The sequence below is a fragment of the Oncorhynchus keta genome, chromosome 19, assembly GCF_023373465.1.
Source record: "Oncorhynchus keta strain PuntledgeMale-10-30-2019 chromosome 19, Oket_V2, whole genome shotgun sequence".
Taxonomy (NCBI): Eukaryota; Metazoa; Chordata; class Actinopteri; order Salmoniformes; family Salmonidae; genus Oncorhynchus; species Oncorhynchus keta.
In genome coordinates, this window is record NC_068439.1 from 65,666,901 (window position 1) to 65,686,774 (window position 19,874).

At 42.6% G+C, this 19,874-nt stretch overlaps 1 protein-coding gene across 9 annotated transcripts in view; it reads left to right on the forward strand.

Annotated features, from left to right (window-relative positions):
• epb41l2 (erythrocyte membrane protein band 4.1 like 2) overlaps positions 1–19,874 on the forward strand; it is an 89,315-nt gene that overhangs the window by 35,188 nt on the left and 34,253 nt on the right. For all 9 annotated transcript variants that reach the window (XR_008071169.1, XM_035794335.2, XM_035794338.2 and 6 more), the window contains exons 3-4: positions 1,379–1,606; positions 17,589–17,690. Coding sequence is in view for 8 of the 9 variants with exons in the window: in XM_035794335.2 (XP_035650228.1) it covers positions 1,379–1,606; positions 17,589–17,690 (330 nt within the window). In the remaining variant the exon portion in view is untranslated. The remainder of the gene's footprint in view (positions 1–1,378; positions 1,607–17,588; positions 17,691–19,874) is intronic.

Below are 19,874 nucleotides of genomic sequence, written 5' to 3' on the forward strand. Positions count from 1 at the left end.
GAAAAGGTACTGCTCTATTAGTATAGAGATGTTGAATGTTCTCCTTATTGGTCTTTTATAGATATTATTTAATAAGACGTTTGTATTACCGTAATTGCTGGACTATTAAGTGCACCTGAATATAAACCGCACCCACTGAATTATTAAAAAATATGTATTTTGTACATAAATATGCTGCACATGTCTATAAGCCGCAGATGCCTACCTGTACATTGAAACAAATGAACTTGGTCACTATCTTCCTCCTCCTGTGCACTGAAACCACTGAAGTCATCTCCTTTGGTGTCGGAGATGAATAGCCTCAGAATTGCTTCATCCGATGTTGGATCGTTTTCATTGTCGCTCTCGTCACTTTCATCCGGAGGCAAATACCCCGCTGAGCTCATGCTGCCCCTTCAACACGCAGCAGTCCAGCCTTTCGAAACCTGTTGATGATAGTGGATTTTTTTGACAATGCTCCACGCTGTCAGGACCCACTGGCACCCACTGACTTGACCATAAGTTGCTCTTCGCATGCAGCCCGTTTTAGTGAAGGATTTCTCCCCAATTGTCATCCAAGACTCCCACTGAACAAGGAGCGCCACCTTAAATGCACGATTTACACTGTTGTCGAGTGGCTGCAAATACTTTGGGCCATCTGCTTTTCTTCCCTCTGAAAGCCTTTGTTGTCTTTTTGCACTGAGTCAGTTCCTCACGCTGCTGTTTCCAACGTCTTATCATCGACTCATTAAGGCCAAACTCCTGTGCCGCAGCTCTCTTTACTTTTCCAACAGCCAGATCGATCGCCTTCAACTTGAAAGCTGCATCATATGCATTTCTCCGTGTCTTTGCCATGAGGGTGATAAAATTACTACCGTAATCAGAATGATGGGAAGTTTGAGCGCGCTCGATTTTACGTCACATTATGTGTCTGTGCTCAGTTTTTTTGGTGGCATGAATCTTGTGAAAGCGGGAAAAATCCATAAATTAGCCGCGTCATTGTATAAACCGCGAGGTTCAAAGCGTGGGAATAAAGTAGCGCCTTATAGTCCAGCAATTACGGTATGTTGGGATCCCTGCAAGCTATTATGCGGCAGGAGAAACATCTCCTCGTTGTGCTTGTCAATATTCCAGCCAAGCCCTTGTCCATGTTTAAATTTTTATCCACCCGATGACATCATCTGCGGTGATCAGGCCAATGGAAAACATGAGTTCTGCTGGTTAAAAGCAGTGTGTACTGCCATCAAAGTTACACTCTTGGTTCTCAGAGCCGTGCCAACAATCTATGGCACTAAGCAGAACTAGGCTACTCTTTGACAAATCACTGTTGACAAAATGGCCTGCATGGATTTAAAGGGTTGTTCTGTCTCTGATTCTCCTCTTGGTGATTTGTGTCTAGCCTGCTAAGGAGGAGAAGGCATCAGAGAAATCTCAGGAGAAGAGTGCAGCGGAGGAGGAGAAAAAAGAAACAGAGGAAGGAGGAGAGAAGAAAGACCAGGAAGAGAGCTTGAAGCCCGAGGGAGGGCGTTATTTTATCAAATCGCCTCTGAAACTGACCAAGAAGGTGAAGATGGTGATGTGTCATGTGATCATGCTGGATGGAAGCCAGTTCCCCTGTGAGGTGGAGGTGAGTGTCTTAAGTCTATCCCATTGTTCTAAGCAAAGTAACACACACTATATCAAAGTCCAGATCCTGGACGAGACTCCAAATATAATAGTTTCTGATCACTTCTGATCATATGTGACCGACCGCCTTGATTCGGTCTTATGTTGCAAAAAAAATATCAGCTCACGTAGAAGCTTGCTACGTGGCAGACCAATCTAAACTCATCTCTCGGCATGTCCAGCCATTATCACAGCCAGTCATGGCTAGTGGGAAGGTTCCTGCTTTTTTTCCATGGCTAAACCAACTAGAATCGTAATTTACCAATTTTATTTGCATTTACGGATGTAATACAAGTTTAAGGCACATGAAAGTTCAAACGTTCCAGAAGACATTTCTGCCCCCAAAAACATATTGATTAAAAAAAAATGCTTATGTTCAAATGCTGCTCCTGTGAAGTAGTGACGTGCGACATACGCCTAGTTTCCTGAAATGAGTCACATATCGTTGAATATTGGTGATAGAAGTCAGACCAGATGTTTCAAGTGTTTACTATAGTGTATATTGTGAGGAGTTCCAAGGTTATTTTGAAGCTTGTGGTAATTGCCTTTTTTCTATCCTTCAGAGGAAAAAATAGCCTACCCTTTTTAATCCTGTGTTCTGACAGATTAATAGCCTAGTTCACATGTCAAACTCATTCCACTGAGGGCCTGCAGGTTTTCGCTCCTCCCTTGTACTTGATTGATGAATTAAGGCCACTGATTATTAAGGAACTCTTCTCATCTAGTTGTCTTAAGTCAGGCGTTCCTAAACGTTTTCACTCAGGCTCCCCTTCCAGCATTGGAGAACATCCTGCGCCCCCCCCACATCTATTTCTATGTGCACAAGCACTGTTCATCACAAACTGTTCACACCCTTATTGTTGGAGAGACAATTTTGCACATTTTAAAGCTTATTTTCTGAAAAGACAATTTAAGGGGTACAAAACATTTAGCAGATTTAAAGTACATTTTCTTGCAATTATATATATTTTGCCATGTCTCGTGAGATTTGAGTGACTCAGAACATTAAAACAATCTATGGGCTAAAAAATGTTAGCTGACATGGGCTAGTTGATTTTGGACATTTGACAAGTTCTAAATAGCTCTAATGTATACAATGACTAACATGACGAGGAAAACAGATGATGCACTACCCCAATTACAACTTTCAAGAGTAAGTTGAAAGCCGGACTGAGTTTCTCGGGGCGCGCCCCACCATTTGGGAACCACAGAGGAACTGTGAAATAAAATATAAAACCACTGGTCTAGGTCTTAATTGAAAGGGAAAAACCTAAAACCAGCAGACACTAGGCCCTCCATGGAATGAGGTTGACACCCCTGGCTGAGTTCTATCTCTGCGCTAAGATTCAGAACCATTGTCATGTTTACTTAGTATTGTCCCAGGAGAAAACAGTGCAGTGCACCCATCCCCTGGATGTATTGGAGCTGTCCACAGCACTGACTGTAGCCTCTCTTTATTCGATGAGCCTCATTACAATAATGTTGTTTAGTGCAGGAAGAGGAGAGTGTAACGTATAATCCTGTTGAATAGATTGCCAGGTTTTCATGTCAGGCCCATTATTTCCTCCCATGCTACCGGTGGACCCTGGGACTATTTATAGCTTCTCTGCTATGTGCTGCTGCTTCTGCAGACGATCTCAACAGGACATCAACCTGTAAACACAGGACAGGTGGTGACTGGATGATTCTCACCAAGCTGGCATTTCACAACAAACATATATATATATGTATATATATATTTAAAAAAATCTCACTCACTCACACAGTGCCTTCGGAAAGGATTTAGAACCCTTGACTTTTTCCACATTTTGTTACTTTACAGCCTTATTCGAGAATTGATTAAATAAAAATCCCCAGCAATCTACACACAATACCCCATAATGACAAAGCAAAAACAGCTTTGTAGAAATGTTTGCAAATGTATTAAAAATAAACATACCATATTTACATAAGTATTCAGACCCTTTTGCTATGAGGCTTGAAATTGAGCTCCGATGCATCCTGTTTCCATTGATCATCCTTGAGGTATCTATAACTTGATTGGAATCCACCTTTGGTAAATTCAATTAATTGGACATGATTTGGAAAGGCACACATCTGTCTATTTAAGGTCCCACAGTTGACAGTACATGTCAGAGCAAAAACCAAGCCTTGAGGTCAAAGGTATTGTCCGTAGAGCTCCGAGACAGGATTGTGTCGAGGCACAGATCTGGGGAAAGGTACCAACAGACTTCTGGGGCGTTGAAGGTCCCCTAGAACACAGTGGCCTCCATCATTCTTAAATGGAAGAAGTTTGGAACCACCTAGACTCTCCTTAGAGCTCGTCACCTGGCCAAACTGAGCAGTCTGGGGAGAAGGGCCTTCGTCAGTGAGGTGACCAAGAACCCGATGGAGCTCTGTCAGAGTGACCAGAGTTCCTCTGTGGAGATGGTTGTCCTTCTGGAAAGTTCTCCCATCTCTGTAGCACTCCACCAATCAGGCCTTTATGGTAGTGGCCAGACAGAAGCCACTCCTCAGTAAAAGGCACATGACAGCCCACTTGGAGTTTGCCAAAAGACTCTCAGACCATGAGAAACACGATTCTCTGGTCTGATGAAACCAATATTCGACTCTAGCCTGAATGCCAAGCATCACATCTGAAGGAAACCTGGCACCATCCCTATGGTAAAGCATGGTGGTGGCACCATCAAGCTGTGGGGGTGTTTTTCAGCAGCAGGGACTGGTAGACTAGTCAGGATCGAGGGAACGATGAATGGAGCGAAGTACAGAGATCCTTGATAAAAACTTGCTCAGGACCACAGACTGGGGTGAAGGTTCACCTTCCAACAGGACAACGACCTGTTGCACACAGCCAATTCAACGCAGGAGTGGCTTCGGGACAAGTCTCAATGTCCTTGAGTGACCCAGCCAGAGGCCAGATGTTCGATCGGGTTGAACATCTCTGGTGAGACTTAAAACTAGCTGTGCAGCAATGTTCCCCATCCAACCCGACAGAGCATGAGGGGATCTGCAGAGAAGAATGTGAGAAACTCCAAATACAGGTGTGTCCAGCGTGTAGCGTCATACCCAAGAACACTCAATGCTGCCAAAGGTGCTTCAACAAAGTGCTGATTAAAGGGTCAAAATACTTATGTAAATGTGACATGTTTTTATTTTATATACACTACCAGTCAAAAGTTTGGAGACACTTACTCATTCAACGATTTTTCTTTATTTGTACAATTTTCTACATTGTGGAATAATAGTGAATACACCAACTATTAAGTAACCAAATAAAATGTTATACAAATCTAAATATATTTTTAGATTCTTCAAAGTAGCCACCCTTTGCCTTGATGACAGCTGTGCCTTGAAGTGTGCCTTGAATTCTAAATAAATCCTTGTCACCAGCAAAGCACCATCACACCACCTCTATGCTTTATGGTGGGAACCACACATGTGGAGATCATCCATTCACCTACTCTGCGTCTCACAAAGATACGGCGGTTGGAACCAAAAATCTCGTTTGGAATTATCAGACCAAAGGACAGATTTCAACCAGTCTAATATCCATTTCTTGTGTTTCTTGGCCCAAGCAAGTCTCTTCTTATTATTGGTGTCCTTTTTAGTAGTGGTTTCTTTACAGCAATTTGACCATGAAGGCCTAATTCACAGCCCAAGTAACACACATTAAAATCAACTGTTCAGAGGAGACTGCCTCTGAACAGTTGATTTTAATGTGTGTTACTTGAACTCTAGCATTTATTTGGGCTACAATCTGAGGTGTAGTTAATTTCCGATTTCTGCGGATGGTATCTAATGGACTTATCCTCTGTAGCAGAGGCAATTCTGGGTCTTCCTTTCCTGTGGCGGTCTGAGAGCAATTTTCATCATAGCACTTGATGGTTTTTGGAACTGCACTTGAAGTTCTTGGAGTTTTATGCATTACCTGACCTTGTCTTTAAAGTAATGATGAACTGTCATTTCTCTTTGCTCTCTTTGGCAATTTTTCAGTTTTTGATTTGTTAAAAAAGTTTGAAATATCCAATAAATGTCGTTCCACTTCATGATTGTGTCCCACTTGCTGTTGATTCTTCACAAAAAAATACAGTTTTATATCTTTATGATTGAAGCCTGAAATGTGGCAAAAGGTCGCAAAGTTCAAGGGGGCCGAATACTTTCGCAAGGCACTGTACACATGGAATAAACAAACGTACAGTCAATGGAAAGTCTATATACAGTGTGTGCAGATGGGGCGAGGAGGTAGGCAATAAATAGGCCATAGTAGCAAAGTAATTACAATTTAGCAGAGTAACACTCGAGTGATAAATGAGCAGACGATGATGTGCAAGTAGAGATACCGGTGTGCAAAAGAGCAGAACAGTAAATAAAAACTATGGGGATGATGTAGGTAGATTGGGCTGGCTATTTACAGATGGACTATGTACAGCTGCAGTGATCGGTTAGGTACTCCGATAGCTGATGTTTAAATTTAGCAAGGGAACTAGAAGTCTCCAGCTTCAGCAATCTTTGCAATTCGTTCCAGTCACTGCAGCAGAGAATTGGAAGGAAAGGCAGCCAAAGGTGTTGGATTTGGGGATGACTAATGAGATATACCTGCTGGAGCGCATGCTACGGGTGGGTGTTGTTATCGTGACCAGTGAGCTGAGAAGGCAGAGCTTTACCTAGCGTAGACTTCTAGATGACCTGGAGCCAGTGGGTCTGGCGACGAATATGTAGCGAGGGCCAGCCGACTAGAGCATACAGGTCGCAGTGGTGGGTGGTATATGGGGCTTTGGTAAGAAAACAGATGGCACTGCGATAGACTGCATCCAGTTTGCTGAGAAGAGTATTGGAAACTATTTTGTAGATGACGTCGCCGAAGTCGAGGATCGGTAGGGTAAGTTTGGCGGTGTGAGTGAAGGAGGCTTTGTTGCGAAATAGAAAGCCGATTCGAGATTTCATTTTTGATTGGAGATGTTTAACATGAGTCTGGAAGGAGAGTTTACAGTCTAACCAGACACCTAGGTAGTTGTCCACATATTGTAGGTCAGAAACGTCCAGGGTAATGATGCTCGTCGGGCAGGCGGGTGCGGGCAGCGAACGGTTGAAAAGCATGCATTTGGTTTTACAAACGTTTTTATGAGCAGTTGGAGGCCACGGAAGGAGTGTTGTGATTGAAGCTCGTTTGGAGGTTAGTTAACCTGTTAAGCCCACCCGACACGCAGGCGTCTCATCTAGCCATCTGGAAATGCAAATGCGCTACGCTAAATGCTAATAGCACTCGTTAAAACTCAAACGTTCATTAAAACACATGCAGGGTACTGAATTAAAACTACACTCGTTGTGAATCAAGCCAACAAGTCAGATTTTAAAAATGCTTTTCGGCGAAAGCATGAGAAGCTATTATCTGATAGCATGCAACACCCCGAAATACCTGAAGGGGACGTAAACAAAATAATATAATATAATAATAATATATGCCATTTAGCAGACGCTTTTATCCAAAGCGACTTACAGTCATGTGTGCATACATTCTACGTATGGGTGGTCCCGGGAATCGAACCCACTACCCTGGCGTTACAAGCACCATGCTCTACCAACTGAGCTACAGAAGGACCAAAATAATTAGCATAGCCGGCGCTACACAAAACGCAGAAATAAAATATAAAACATTCATTACCTGTGACGATCTTCTTTGTTGGCACTCCTAGATGTCCCATAAACATCACTATTGGGTCTTTTTTTAGATTAAATCGGTCCATAAATACCCTAAATATCGATCTATGAAGAGTGTGATCCAGGAAAAAACTGCGTTTTTAAAACGCAACGTCATTTTTTAAAATTAAAAAAGTTGACGATAAACTTTCACAAAACACTTAGAAATACTTTTGTAATCAAACTTTAGGTATTAGTAAACGTTAATAATCTATCAAATTGATCACGGGGCGATGTGTATTCAATAGATCCACGTCTTGAAATCATGTTCGGAAATTTCTCCTCCAAAACATCCTGTCGGAGACCAGAAGGAATGGGCTCTCTCTTACTCGTTTGACCAAGAAACAAAGCCCAGGCAATTGACAAGACTGGCGACATCGTGTGGAAGCTGTAGGACTTGCAATCTCAGCCCCATGTAATTTGCTTTCCAATAGACAATACATGCAAGTGGCGCATTGATATATTTTCCAGATTTTGGTGATCAGTTTTTCTTCCGCTTTTCGATGAAACACACGTTATGTTATAGTCACAGCTGTGATTTAACCAGTTTTAGAAACGTCAGTGTTTTCTATCCACACATACTAATCATATGCATATACTATATTCCTGGCATGAGTAGCAGGACGCTGAAATGTTGCGTGATTTTTAACAGAATGTTCGAAAAAGTAGGGGGTAGGCTTAAGTGTTAACCTCTCTAGGCTATGTGGGACTTTAGCGTCCCACCTGGCCAACATCCAGTGAGATTGCAGAGCGCCAAATACAGAAATACTCATTATAAAAATTCAGGAAAGATACAACTATTTTACATAGGTTTAAAGATTAACTTCTTGTGAATCCAACCACTGTAAAATTTCAAAAATGCTTTACGGCGAAAGCATACCGTACAATTATTTGAGAACATGGCCCAGAAGACAAATCATTACAAACAGTAACCAGCCAAGTAGAAGAGTTACACAAGTCAGAAATAGAGAAAATGAATCACTTACCTTTGATCTTCATATGGTTGCACTCAAGAAATTCATTTATTCAATAAATGTTCCTTTTTGTTTGGTAGTGTCTTTATATGTGAAAACCTCTTTGTTTGCATGTTCAGTAATCCACAGGCTCAAATGCAGTCACAACAGGCAGACAAAAAAATCCAAATGGTATCCGTAAAGTTCATAGAAACATGTGAAATGATGTTTATATTCAATCCTCAGGTTGTTTTTAGCCTAAATAATCGATAATATTTCAACCGGACAATAACGTAGTCAATATAAAAGGTAAACAAGAAAGGCACTCTCTCGGTCGCGCGAATGAAAAAGCTCTGACACAGCAGGGTCCACTCATTCAGACTGCTCTTACTCCCTTATTTTCAGAATACCAGCCTGAAACATTTTATAAAGACTGAGATCGAGTGAAAGGCATAGGAACTGCAATTTGAGTCTTAAGTCAATGGATACTGTAATGGCATTGAATAGAAAACTACAAACAAACAACAATCCTACTTCCTGAATGGGTTTTTCTCAGGTTTTTGCCTGCCAAATCTGTCCAATTATATGCCTATCCTATCTTCTGGGCCTGAGTAGAAGGCAGTTAGTTTGGGCACACTTTTCATCCAAAATTCCAAATGCTGCCCCCTACCCTAGAGAAGTTAAGTGTCCAAAGAAGGGCCAGATGTATACAGAATTGTATCAGGGAATCACCCGCAGAAAGAGCGACATTGATATATACAGAGAAAAGAGTCGGCCTGAGAATTGAACCCTGTGGTACCCCCATAGACTGACAGAGGTCCGGACAACAGGCCCTCCGATTTGACACACTGGACTCTGTCTGCGAAGTAGTTGGTGAACCAGGCGAGGCAGTCATTTGAGAAACCAAGGCTATGGAGTCTGGCCAGGTCTGAGCCTTGGCCAGGTTGATGACTGCTGCCCAGTACTGTATTTTATTCATGGCTTAGGGGCACCCGTGACCAGCTCGGAAACCGGATTGCACAGCGGAGAAGGTACAGTGGGATTCGAAATGGTCAGTAATCTGTTTGTTGACTTGGCTTTCGAAGACTTTTTAGAGAGGCAGGATGGATATAGGACTATAACAGTTTGGGTCTAGAGTGTCACCCCCTTTTAAAGAGGGGGATTACCGCGGCAGCTTTCCAATCTTTAGGGATCTCAGACTATACGAGAGGTTGAACAGACTGGTAATAGGGGTTGCAACAATGGCGGCGGATAATTTTATAAAGAGAGGGTCCAGATGGTCTAGCCCAGCTGATTTGTCCAGGTTCAGGAAAGAAATTCCACAAATTACTTTTAACAAGGCATACCTGTTAACCTCGTGGTCCTACCTGGCACGCAGGCGTCCCATCTAGACATCTGGAAATGCAAATGCGCTACGCTAAATGCTAATAGTACTAGTTAAAACTCAAACGTTCATTAAAATACACATGCAGGGTATTGAATTAAAGCTGCACTCGTTGTGAATCCAGGCAACGAGTCAGATTTTTAAAATGCTTTTCGGCGAAAGCATGAGAAGCTATTATCTGATAGCATGTAACACCCCAAAAGACCCGCAGGGGACATAAACAAAATAATTAGCATAGTCGTCGCTACACAAACCGCACAAATAAAATATAAAACATTCATTACCTTTGACCATCTTCTTTGTTGGCACTCCTAGATGTCCCATAATCACTATTGGCTCTTTTTTCGATTAAATCGGTCCATATATAGCCTAGATATCGATCTATGAAGACTGTGTGATTAAACGGGAAAAAATAGCGTCTTATAACGTAACGTCATTTTTTTTTATTAAAAAAGTTGACGATAAACTTTCACAAAACACTTCAAAATACTTTTGTAATGCAACTTTAGGTATTATTAAACCTTAATAAGCGATCAAATTGATCACGAGGCGAAGTATATTCTTTAGCTGTCCGTCTGGAATAAATGTCCGGGTATTTCTCAACCAAAATATCCGGTCGGAGACCGGAGGAAATGCGTTGCCTTGCGTCTGTTTGACCAAGAAACAAAGCCTAGGCAAATGACAAGACTCTAGACAAAGTGTGGAAGCTGTAGGTATTGCAACCTCAGCCCCATTAAATGTGGTTCACCTTTATCTTGTTAAGTTAATTTGTGGAATTTCTTATTGCGTTTGAGCCAGTAAGTTGTGTTGTGACAAGGTAGGGGTGGCATACAGAAGATAACCCTATTTGGTAAGAAAAACAAGTCTATTACAAATGACAGCTCAAACAAGCAAAGACAAATGACAGTTCATCAATACTTTAAGACATGAAGGTCAGTTCATCTGGAAAATTCCAAGATCTTTGTAAGTTTCTTCAAGTGCAGGTGCAAACAGGAAAGGAAGACCCAGAGTTACCTCTGGTGCAGAGGATAAGTTCATTTAGAGTTACCAGCCCCAGAAATTGCAGCCCAAATAAATGCTTCAGATTTCAAGTAACGGACGCATCTCAACACCAACTGTTCAAAGGAGACTGCATGACTAAGGCCTTCATGGTCGAATTTCTGCAAAGAAAACACTACTAAAGGACACCAATAAGAGGAAGAGACTTGCGTCAGCCAAGAAATATGAGCAATGGACATTAGATGGAAATGTGTCCCAATTTTTGGTTTCAACCGCCATGTCTTTGTGAGACAGAGTAGGTGAACGGATGATCTCTGCATGTGTGGTTCCCACCGTTTTTAAGTCTGGCTCCATTTGGCTTCTTCCATGGGTTTTAATGATGTGGGCTATCATCTGGTTTGGCTGTGTAATGACCAGTGTTGTGTGTCTAGGGCTGGGAGATCATTGGACTGGGCCTGTGTCTGGTGGAGGGCTGGATGCCCTCTCTCTCTTGTCCTCGGATGCACATGAAGACTGAGTATGGGTGGGAGTAATGCGGTGCAATGCACAGGTTCCCAAACTTTTTCACTCGGGTCCCCATTCCAACATTGGGGAACATCTTGCGAGTGTGCCCCACATCTTCTTGCGCATTGTACATGATTCAAACTGTTCACTCCTCTTGTTGGTGGAGAGAACATTTTGCAGGTTTTTGTCCTGCAACTCTTTGTTTTGTCGGAGGTGCAAAGACAATTTTGCAGTTTTAAAGCAAATTTTCTTGCAATTCCATACATCTTGCAATTTGGGAACCACTTATGTTTTGCACTACTGGGGTAAGCGCTCGTACTGATGGAAGTGGGTAAAAGATCAGCCAATGAGCTGTTTGAGAGGGCCGGCCCTTAATCCGACCTGGACGTTGGAGGGATTGGGGCGGGTGACACCCCTGCCCAAGCCCCAGGGCCTGGCTGGGGTAAAAGCAGGGTGGATGGCGGGGGCTTGTCTGGTTCTCTGAAGCCAACCACGGGCAGGGCAGATTAGCGGGGGGTTCTGAGCCCCCCACAGATTAAAGCTATAGCATATGCTGTCCCCCGCAGACACGTGGCAAACCAACCCTCCCTGACTGCAAAGTCATAACCAGTCATCATATCCTTTACTAAAGGACTAGGAAGAGGGAGAAGTGACAGAGGGCAGTGATCCAATGATCCACCCCGTAGGTTAGATGGAGCTGCTTTATTCATAATTACAAGTCAAGTGTTAAAGCTAGTTGGTTGCGGAAGTCTACCTCACCAGGCTCTGATCTGTTATGTTATTGCTTTTGACTGTCTCATTGGTTATTCATGTGTAGGATAGTCATTTTAATATCCCAGAGGCTAGAGAGGGTTGAACTGTGTGATCGACAGTGTTAATGGTGGATCCCAGGGCCGCTGAACATGCGTTTTGCGATGGAGGTATGGTTTGTGAATGGGGTCCAACACTAATTGCACAGTACTGTTTAAACAGAGACCGCTTTGTTCGCAGTTTCAGAAAAGCTGAGGCATCAGTACATGCCATTGTTGGAGAGAATTCAGCCAGAAGACAGTGGCAAATTTATAATGAGACTGCAGTGGAGGAATTACATCTATCTGGGAGCGTTTAGAAAATAAATGAGGACAAGAAAGCATTCCAGAGATTAACCTTAATTTTTGGGAGAAGCAAAGCAAACGCCAACACTAACCCTCAGTGGAAAACAATTGCATGTGTCATGTTAACACACTAGGGTCGCTTCAGACATTCTCAACGGTCTCCCGTTGTAAAAATGATTTATAGGCTGCTCTTCTCTCATTGTTGTTTAGTTCCTTAGTCATCACTCAACTGCAAGCTAATGTCAATGCAAAATGATTGATATAACTCTTAAAAACACTATAGCACAGCCTGAGTTTACTCTCTCACTGACACCAACGTACTCTCTAATCTCTCTACCCTGAGAAGTTAACCTGAAACCAGTGCAAAATGGAACCTGCTGGAACTCTGAGGCTCTCCGGGTTTCTCTACCCGCCCTCCCAGTCTCTGCTGGGCTGTGTAGCACCCAGGCCAGGCAGACCGAGCTCATTAGAACTCAGTGGGGCATTGAGGTGTCTCTAGGAGACTGCAGCCTCGGCGGCGCCCTCTCCCCTTTCTCCTCCCTCCCCCTCTTTCCTTTTCCTCTCTCCTCTGGGGGTCTGGGCTTCAGGGTGGATCCACTGGTGGGATGGGCATGAGGTGCCACTGGGCCACAGGTTAATGACTACGTCTCTGATTATCCTATCCTTCATTCTCCTGTCTCCTACTTTATTGATCTTCCTTCAATCAACCCCTTCTGTAATGTCTGTGTACTGGAAAATAATATTCATGCATATCTAAAGAGGACTAGCCTATAAATGAATCTCCGTTCACTTTGTAGTACCAGCGAGAGAGCTAGAGTCTAATGCATAAGCTATCATAGAAACACCGTGCTCTGATACTGCCACACTACATAACGCATGATTCTCAATCACTCTGACAAAGCCCTGCAACTCAGGGTACAGTATATCCTTGTCCTCACGCATAGTATTCTCCCTTGCGTTGTGAGTGCCTTGCAATATAAAAGTGATGAAACTGTAATATGTTGTGTCAACAAACAGTAATGGAGTCTGGGGCTCATTAGAGAGGAGAGGCACAGTCAGTGAGTGCAGCAACACGGTCCTCTCCTCTTCAGCCAGTGGTGTGGCTCTGTGCAGTACATTGTTGCCTCCACTGCGCTTTGCTTGGCTAGACTCCTCCTGCATTATTTATCCGTCCAGCTCATCGAGCATTAGGGCTCCAGTCCCGATGGATACATTTGAGTCTAATCTGCTGTAACAACCCAGAGCTTTGGGGATCCAGAGAGACCAGCCTCACCATCACACAACACACTTCTCTGGAGATGGAAACAAAAAGGCTTTTAAGGGTGTCTGAGTTATTGTCTGTCACATTCTCTCCTTGCCCCACGATTTTCTAGATGTTTGAATGTGTGAATTTAATTCTCATCGTGTTGGAGAAGAGGTGGAGTGTTTTTTTTACAGCTGATTCTCTGAAAGCCTATGGGAAATTATAAAACTGCATCTGGATATCAGGGTTCTTCCAGCCATGGACAGACGGTGTCACATACTCCCCTCTGTCTCTCCCCCACTCTGTTCCTCTCTCCCACCCTGTCTCTAATTCACCAGAGATGGGACCGTCCCTTCTCTGATTGCAAAACAATATCCAGACCATCAGGAATGCTCCCATAAAGCCAAATGAGTAGAAAATCCAGTGTTTAAAGAGGCCTAGATTTTGGGCCAAATCTGTCATTTGTTTAGTAGGACAATGTGTAGGCCTACTTGAGTAGAACATCGAATGTATTGCGATTCGATGTTCCAAACATATTGCTCACAATATTCACTCACCAGCTAGTTTATTAGGTACACCACCCCGTTCACAAAAATGGATTGCTCCTACAGACCGTGAGAGGCAGGCAATGAGGCATTCCGTTACTGTTCAATTGAACGTTAGGTTATTGGTTTTGCCCATTCTAAGTGTCTTTGTGCGTGGTATGACCGTCGGTGCCCAGTGCGCTGGATCCAGTATCTCAGAAATGGCCACCCTCCTGGGCTTTTCACGTTTACTAAAAAATAGTGCGACACCCAAAAAATGTCTAGTTGGGAGCAGTCCTGTGGGCGTAAACAGCTCATTGAGAGAGCTGGAAGGTGAATGGCAAGAATTGTGTAAGCTAACAGGTGGGCCACAAATAATGGTGCAGTACAACAGTGGAGTGCAGAACAGCATCTCAGAACTTGTCGAACCTTGTTACGAATGGGCTATTGCAGCAGACGACCACCTGTGTTCCACTACTATCAGCTAAAAACAAGAAGAAGCAGCTCCAGTGGGAACGCGATCACCAACACTGGACAATTGAGTGGAAAATCATCACCTGCAAGATGACAGCGAGTTCAATTTACTTGAGTGGCCTGCACAGTCCCCAGACCTCAACCCAATAGAGCATCTTTGGGATGAGATGGAACGGCTGTTCGCAGCAGGAATGTACCTCGGCAGCTACTGCGGGATGCCATCGCGTCAGTATGGACTAACATCCCTGTGAAACGTTTCCCACACCTTATTGAATGCCCTGAAGAATTCTGGCGGTTCAGGAGGCAATGGGGGGTCCGACTCAGTATTAGCTGTTTGTACCTAATAAACTGACTAGTGAGTATCTGCTGCACAGAGACTAGAGCGCAGTGAGAAAATTTGTTTTGATCAGTCATTGAAATATTGCGATATGTCAAATAATATCCCAATATGTAACTATCAAATATTATATATATTTAAAAAATTACCGTTGCTAAAACAATGTATACAAAATAACTGTGATTATAGGTAACGAGCGTGACTACAACTACATTACTAAGTCATTCACCTCACTGTGTTACTTTGGGTAAAAACTGCTTCCTACCCTTAACCATGTGCTCTGTTAAATCCTTAGCAGGCCTTTTGCTTGTTCCAACCTGCCAATTTCAATTAGGCTGCAGTAATGCACCCAGCACTAACCCATCTCCACTTAGCCTGCTAGTCCTCCTCACTTGGTGTATTGTTGGCTGTGCCACTGTGTTACTCTATGCATCATCTCCTGCACCGCTGCATTATTGAACTTTCAGTGTGTTTTCAGGGCAACTCGCTAGCATTCATAATTCGACCACTCATTTACTGTAATGTGCCAAAGCATGACTTTGTTTCCAAAGATTTCTGGTGCTTTGTATACACCCTTTGTAAGCTTGGCGCGCATATATAGGGAATGTACACACAAATACTGATGTAAAACATACGCAAACTCGCTTGACTTGTGTTTTCAAATGTGGTAATACTAATGCTCTATGCTCCTTCCGTGGCTGAAGTGCCCTCTGTTAGCATGTTAATGACTGAGCTAATTGACCTGCACTGTAGCGCGCTGGCCAATGGAAGAAACCTAATGAGGCAAGCTAGTAGTTCGCTAGCATAGCATAGGCCTAGCTACACCTTTTTGACAGATGGCTTCAGTCCATAGAGACCCATAGTGGATAATCTGCCTCTCATGCATAATTTTGTTTCCATGGAGCATTGTCCTGGTTACGACAGCCCTCAGGAAGGAGCATCTCTCTCTCACCAACACCATGGGGATTAGGGTCATGTGTGTTTACCTCACCTCCAGTTGAACATAGCGTAAATAGCTCTGATTTAAAACATTTTTTTAAGGCTGTAAGAGACTGTGTTAGCCTATTTGGATGGAATATACAGTGTATGACCTGAAGTTTTATGAAGCCTTTTGTCTGTGGCTCTGTACTGTTACACTTACCAATGAGATTGGGTTGCTTTTCTCATTCCAATGAGATGTTGCCATCAAACATATTTTATTGGGAATTACATGACACTGAGCAGGAGGCAGTAATTCATATCAGGACTAGTCTGCTTGTGCTGCAGTCTCTCTCTCAGGCACAATTATCAGCCCAGGGCACAGACAGTTCCATTGCATTTGCACTGTAACCCAAGATTCAATTTGAAGCATCTGAAATCTCTTGCCTAATGGGCAAACGGACATTGTTTTGTTGTTTTTTACAGTGCTGCCTAATGCACTCCAAGGTAATGGCTTCTGCATGATCAATAGTAAACATGTGTAAAATCCATTTTGTTCTGTGCCAACAATACTTAATGACTGTTGACCAGTCAGCACTAGGAAGTGCTTTAGTAGTGGAAAGAGCTGGCACTGAACATTTGTCTTCACCATCAGCCTTGTTTATTTTATTGAACTTATCTATTCATGCAAGTTAATTAAGAACAAAATATTATTTACAATGTAAATTAAAAATCAACTGCGTTCTTGTTCTGATTGATCAATATGTAGCTCAGAGGGACGTGCCATGGCAGAAGATGCAAGGTCATGTGTAAAGATGTTTATTTGAAACCAAAGGCAAAACCTTAGACATACAACTCAGAATCGACTGGTGCCAAATTGTCTCTCAGGGCTGCACTCCTCTGGCGACCAGCATGTTGCTGCCTCCCGGCAGATAGTCTGCACACCCACACACAACATACTATCTAATGTAACATTGTATGTTGTCAGAGAGAGGGGAAATTAAGTGACATTCAAAAAGCCTCGTGTCTTTCTCTGAAGTGGCTGATACCAGCATATCTTAAATGTCTCGACCTTCCCAAGGAGGAGAAACACAAATGCACAGCATTCTTTATCCCCCCCCCCACCCCCCTCTGTCTAGAATGCAGTGTCATTGTCCTTTGAACTTTTTATGGTTATTGTTACTGCCGCCTGAGGCAATGTGTTACCCCGGGGAGGTAGAGTTTGTCCCCTTTGTCCACACTGCAATTCATCTCAAATTGCTCCCTCATTCCACGAGTGTCAAAGGACCAATATGCAGTGATCACGCAGTTCATGGGCTTTTGTGGGGATTTTTCTGTAATGCCCATACTGTCTAGTTCTGCTGTGCAGGTGAATACAGGACCAGCTGAAGAGCGCTGCCAAGCTGTCCCAAACTGCACGTTTGTCTGTCTGCAGGGCAAATGTCACCTCACACCCAAGAGATGCCCCGGGGAGTGCATTCTCTAGAGTTTCTGACACTTTCCACACACAACCATTACAGCTGTTGCATTCATGAGCCACATATATTAAACTCCACGTAAATTAAACCTGTCGTAACGAACTGTGAAAGATTGTGTAATTTAAGGTTTTGTCATTTAAGTTTTGTACGGGTGTTTTCCATTAAATGAAATGCATGAGAAATGATAGGTGGTAGAAATATTTATCCCGAGTCTAGTTCTCAAAATAATCTGCCTCGCTGCGGTTGTAGGTCGTTATTTCTAAATGTCAACTGTTCTTTCTAATTGATGATTAATGTAATGTTTTTCATTCTCTTCTCTTTGTTCTTCCCTCTCTGTAGAAACGGGCCAAAGGCCAGTACCTGTTTTTCAAAGTGTGTGAAGCCCTGAACCTACTGGAGAAGGACTACTTTGGGTTGAGTTACAAAAACGCTGACCAGATGGTAAAGTTGTTTGTTTTTTTGTACCACATTCTTGTACAGTAAGAGGCTTTTCCAGAACAGCAAACACGTTACAAAATACAAACTCCTCTTGTACATAAAGCTTTCCAATCCATTTTTTTGTATGTTTTGTTTCTGAAGTACCAGTACTACTTCAGGCATAACTACTTCATAAAATGTATCATATATCCTTCTCACCTAATGGCACAGATGTTTTTGCAATTATGTTCTAAATGTTTTATATTGTTTCTCTGCTACAATAGCAACAATGACCAATGGCTTGACTTGTAACTAATACCACATAATATTCCTCAAGATCAATATGCGCTCTTTAGACATTCTAAACCTTCAGCGGGCCTGATAGACCATATAATTGATCGTTTTAACAAAGGCCTGTGATGGATGATGAAACACAGGGAAGTACTTTAAGTCCCTCCATCCTCACAGGATGTCTGAAGTGTGCAGTAAACCTCCAGAGAACCCAGATATGCTTCCAGGGAATAACATTCGTTATTTTCCATATCTGTGTCGACACTGTTTATTGGAGAGGGCTGTAATATCACTGGTTCGAGACAAACGAGGCTCCTCTCACAAACTTCAGTCCAATCTGACTCTGCTCTTGCCTGCTGCCAAGCAGGCCTGGTTCACAGAACACCTGGATTCAAATCAGGGTTGGGGTCAATTTTAATTTTAATTCAGAAAGTAAACCAAATTCCAATTCAAAATGTTTCTAATTGAAAAGCATTGCGGATAGGCAGAATTTGTAATTTCAGTGTACTTCCTGAATTGAAATGGAATTGATCCCAACACTGGTTCAAATACTATTTTAATTGCAATTTTGGGACTTATATTGGTTCCATTGCAACAGCCAATCAATCAGGCACACCTAAAGTATTTGAAATGATTTCAAGTGGTAATTGAACCCAGGCCTTGTTCACAGACTGTATCCTTCTCACATCTTATGGCTTTGGGCCTGGATGTTTAACTCTCCCCTGCACACTGTAATTGGAGCTTAACCTCTCTAGGGTACGGTAGCGTCCCACCGGTCAACAGCCAGTGAAACTGCAGGGCGCCAAATTCAAAACAGAAATCCCATAATTAAAATACCTCAAACATACATGTATTTTACACCATTTTAAAGATACACTTGTTGTAAATCCAGCCAGTGTCAGATTTCAAAAAGGCTTTACGACAAAAGCAAACCGAATGATTGGAAGGTCCGAGCCAAATCACAGAAAAAGACAGCCATTTTTCAAGCCAAAGAGAGGAGTCACAAAAAGTGGAAATATAGATAAAATTAATCACTAACCTTTGCTCTTCATCAGATGACACTCATAGGACTTGATGTTACATAATACATGTATGTTTGGTTCGGTAAAGTAAATCTGAGTTTATATTGACGCGTTAGATTCAGTAGTTCCAAAACATCTGGTGATTTTGCAGGGAGCCACATCAATTTACAGAAATACTCATAATAAACATTGATAAACGATACAAGTGTTATTTACAGAATTAAATATATACTTCTCCTTAATGCATCCGCTGTGTCAGATTTAAAACAAACAAACCATGAGTACGGCGTTCAGACGACAAATCAAGCCAAATTGATATCTGCCATGTTTGAGTCAACAGAAGTCAGAAATAGCATTAAATGTTCACTTACCTTTGATCTTCATAAGAATGCACTCCCAGGAATCCCAGTTCCACAACAAATGTTTGTTTTGTTTGATAATGTCCATCATTTATGTCCAAAATCCTCGTTGTTAGCACGTTCAGCCCAGTAATCCAGCTTCATGACGCACGAGCAGACAAAGTCCAAAAGTTCCGTTACAGTCCGTAGAAACATGTCAAACGATGTATACAATCAATCTTTAGGATGTTTTTAACATAAATCTTCAATAATGTTCCAACCGGAGAATTCCTTTGTCTTCAATGGAATGCAGGTCGCTCTCACGTGAACACGCGAGACTGAGCTCGTGGCTGCTGGCAGACCTCTGACTCATTCCCCTCTCATTTGCCCCCACATCACAGTAGAAGCATCAAACAAGGTTCTAAAGACTGTTGACATCTAGTGGAAGCCTTAGGAAGTGCAACATGACCCCATAGACACAGTGTATTCTATAGGACAAGAGTCAAAACTACAAACCTCAGATTTTCCACTTCCTGGTTGGATTTTTCTCATGTTTT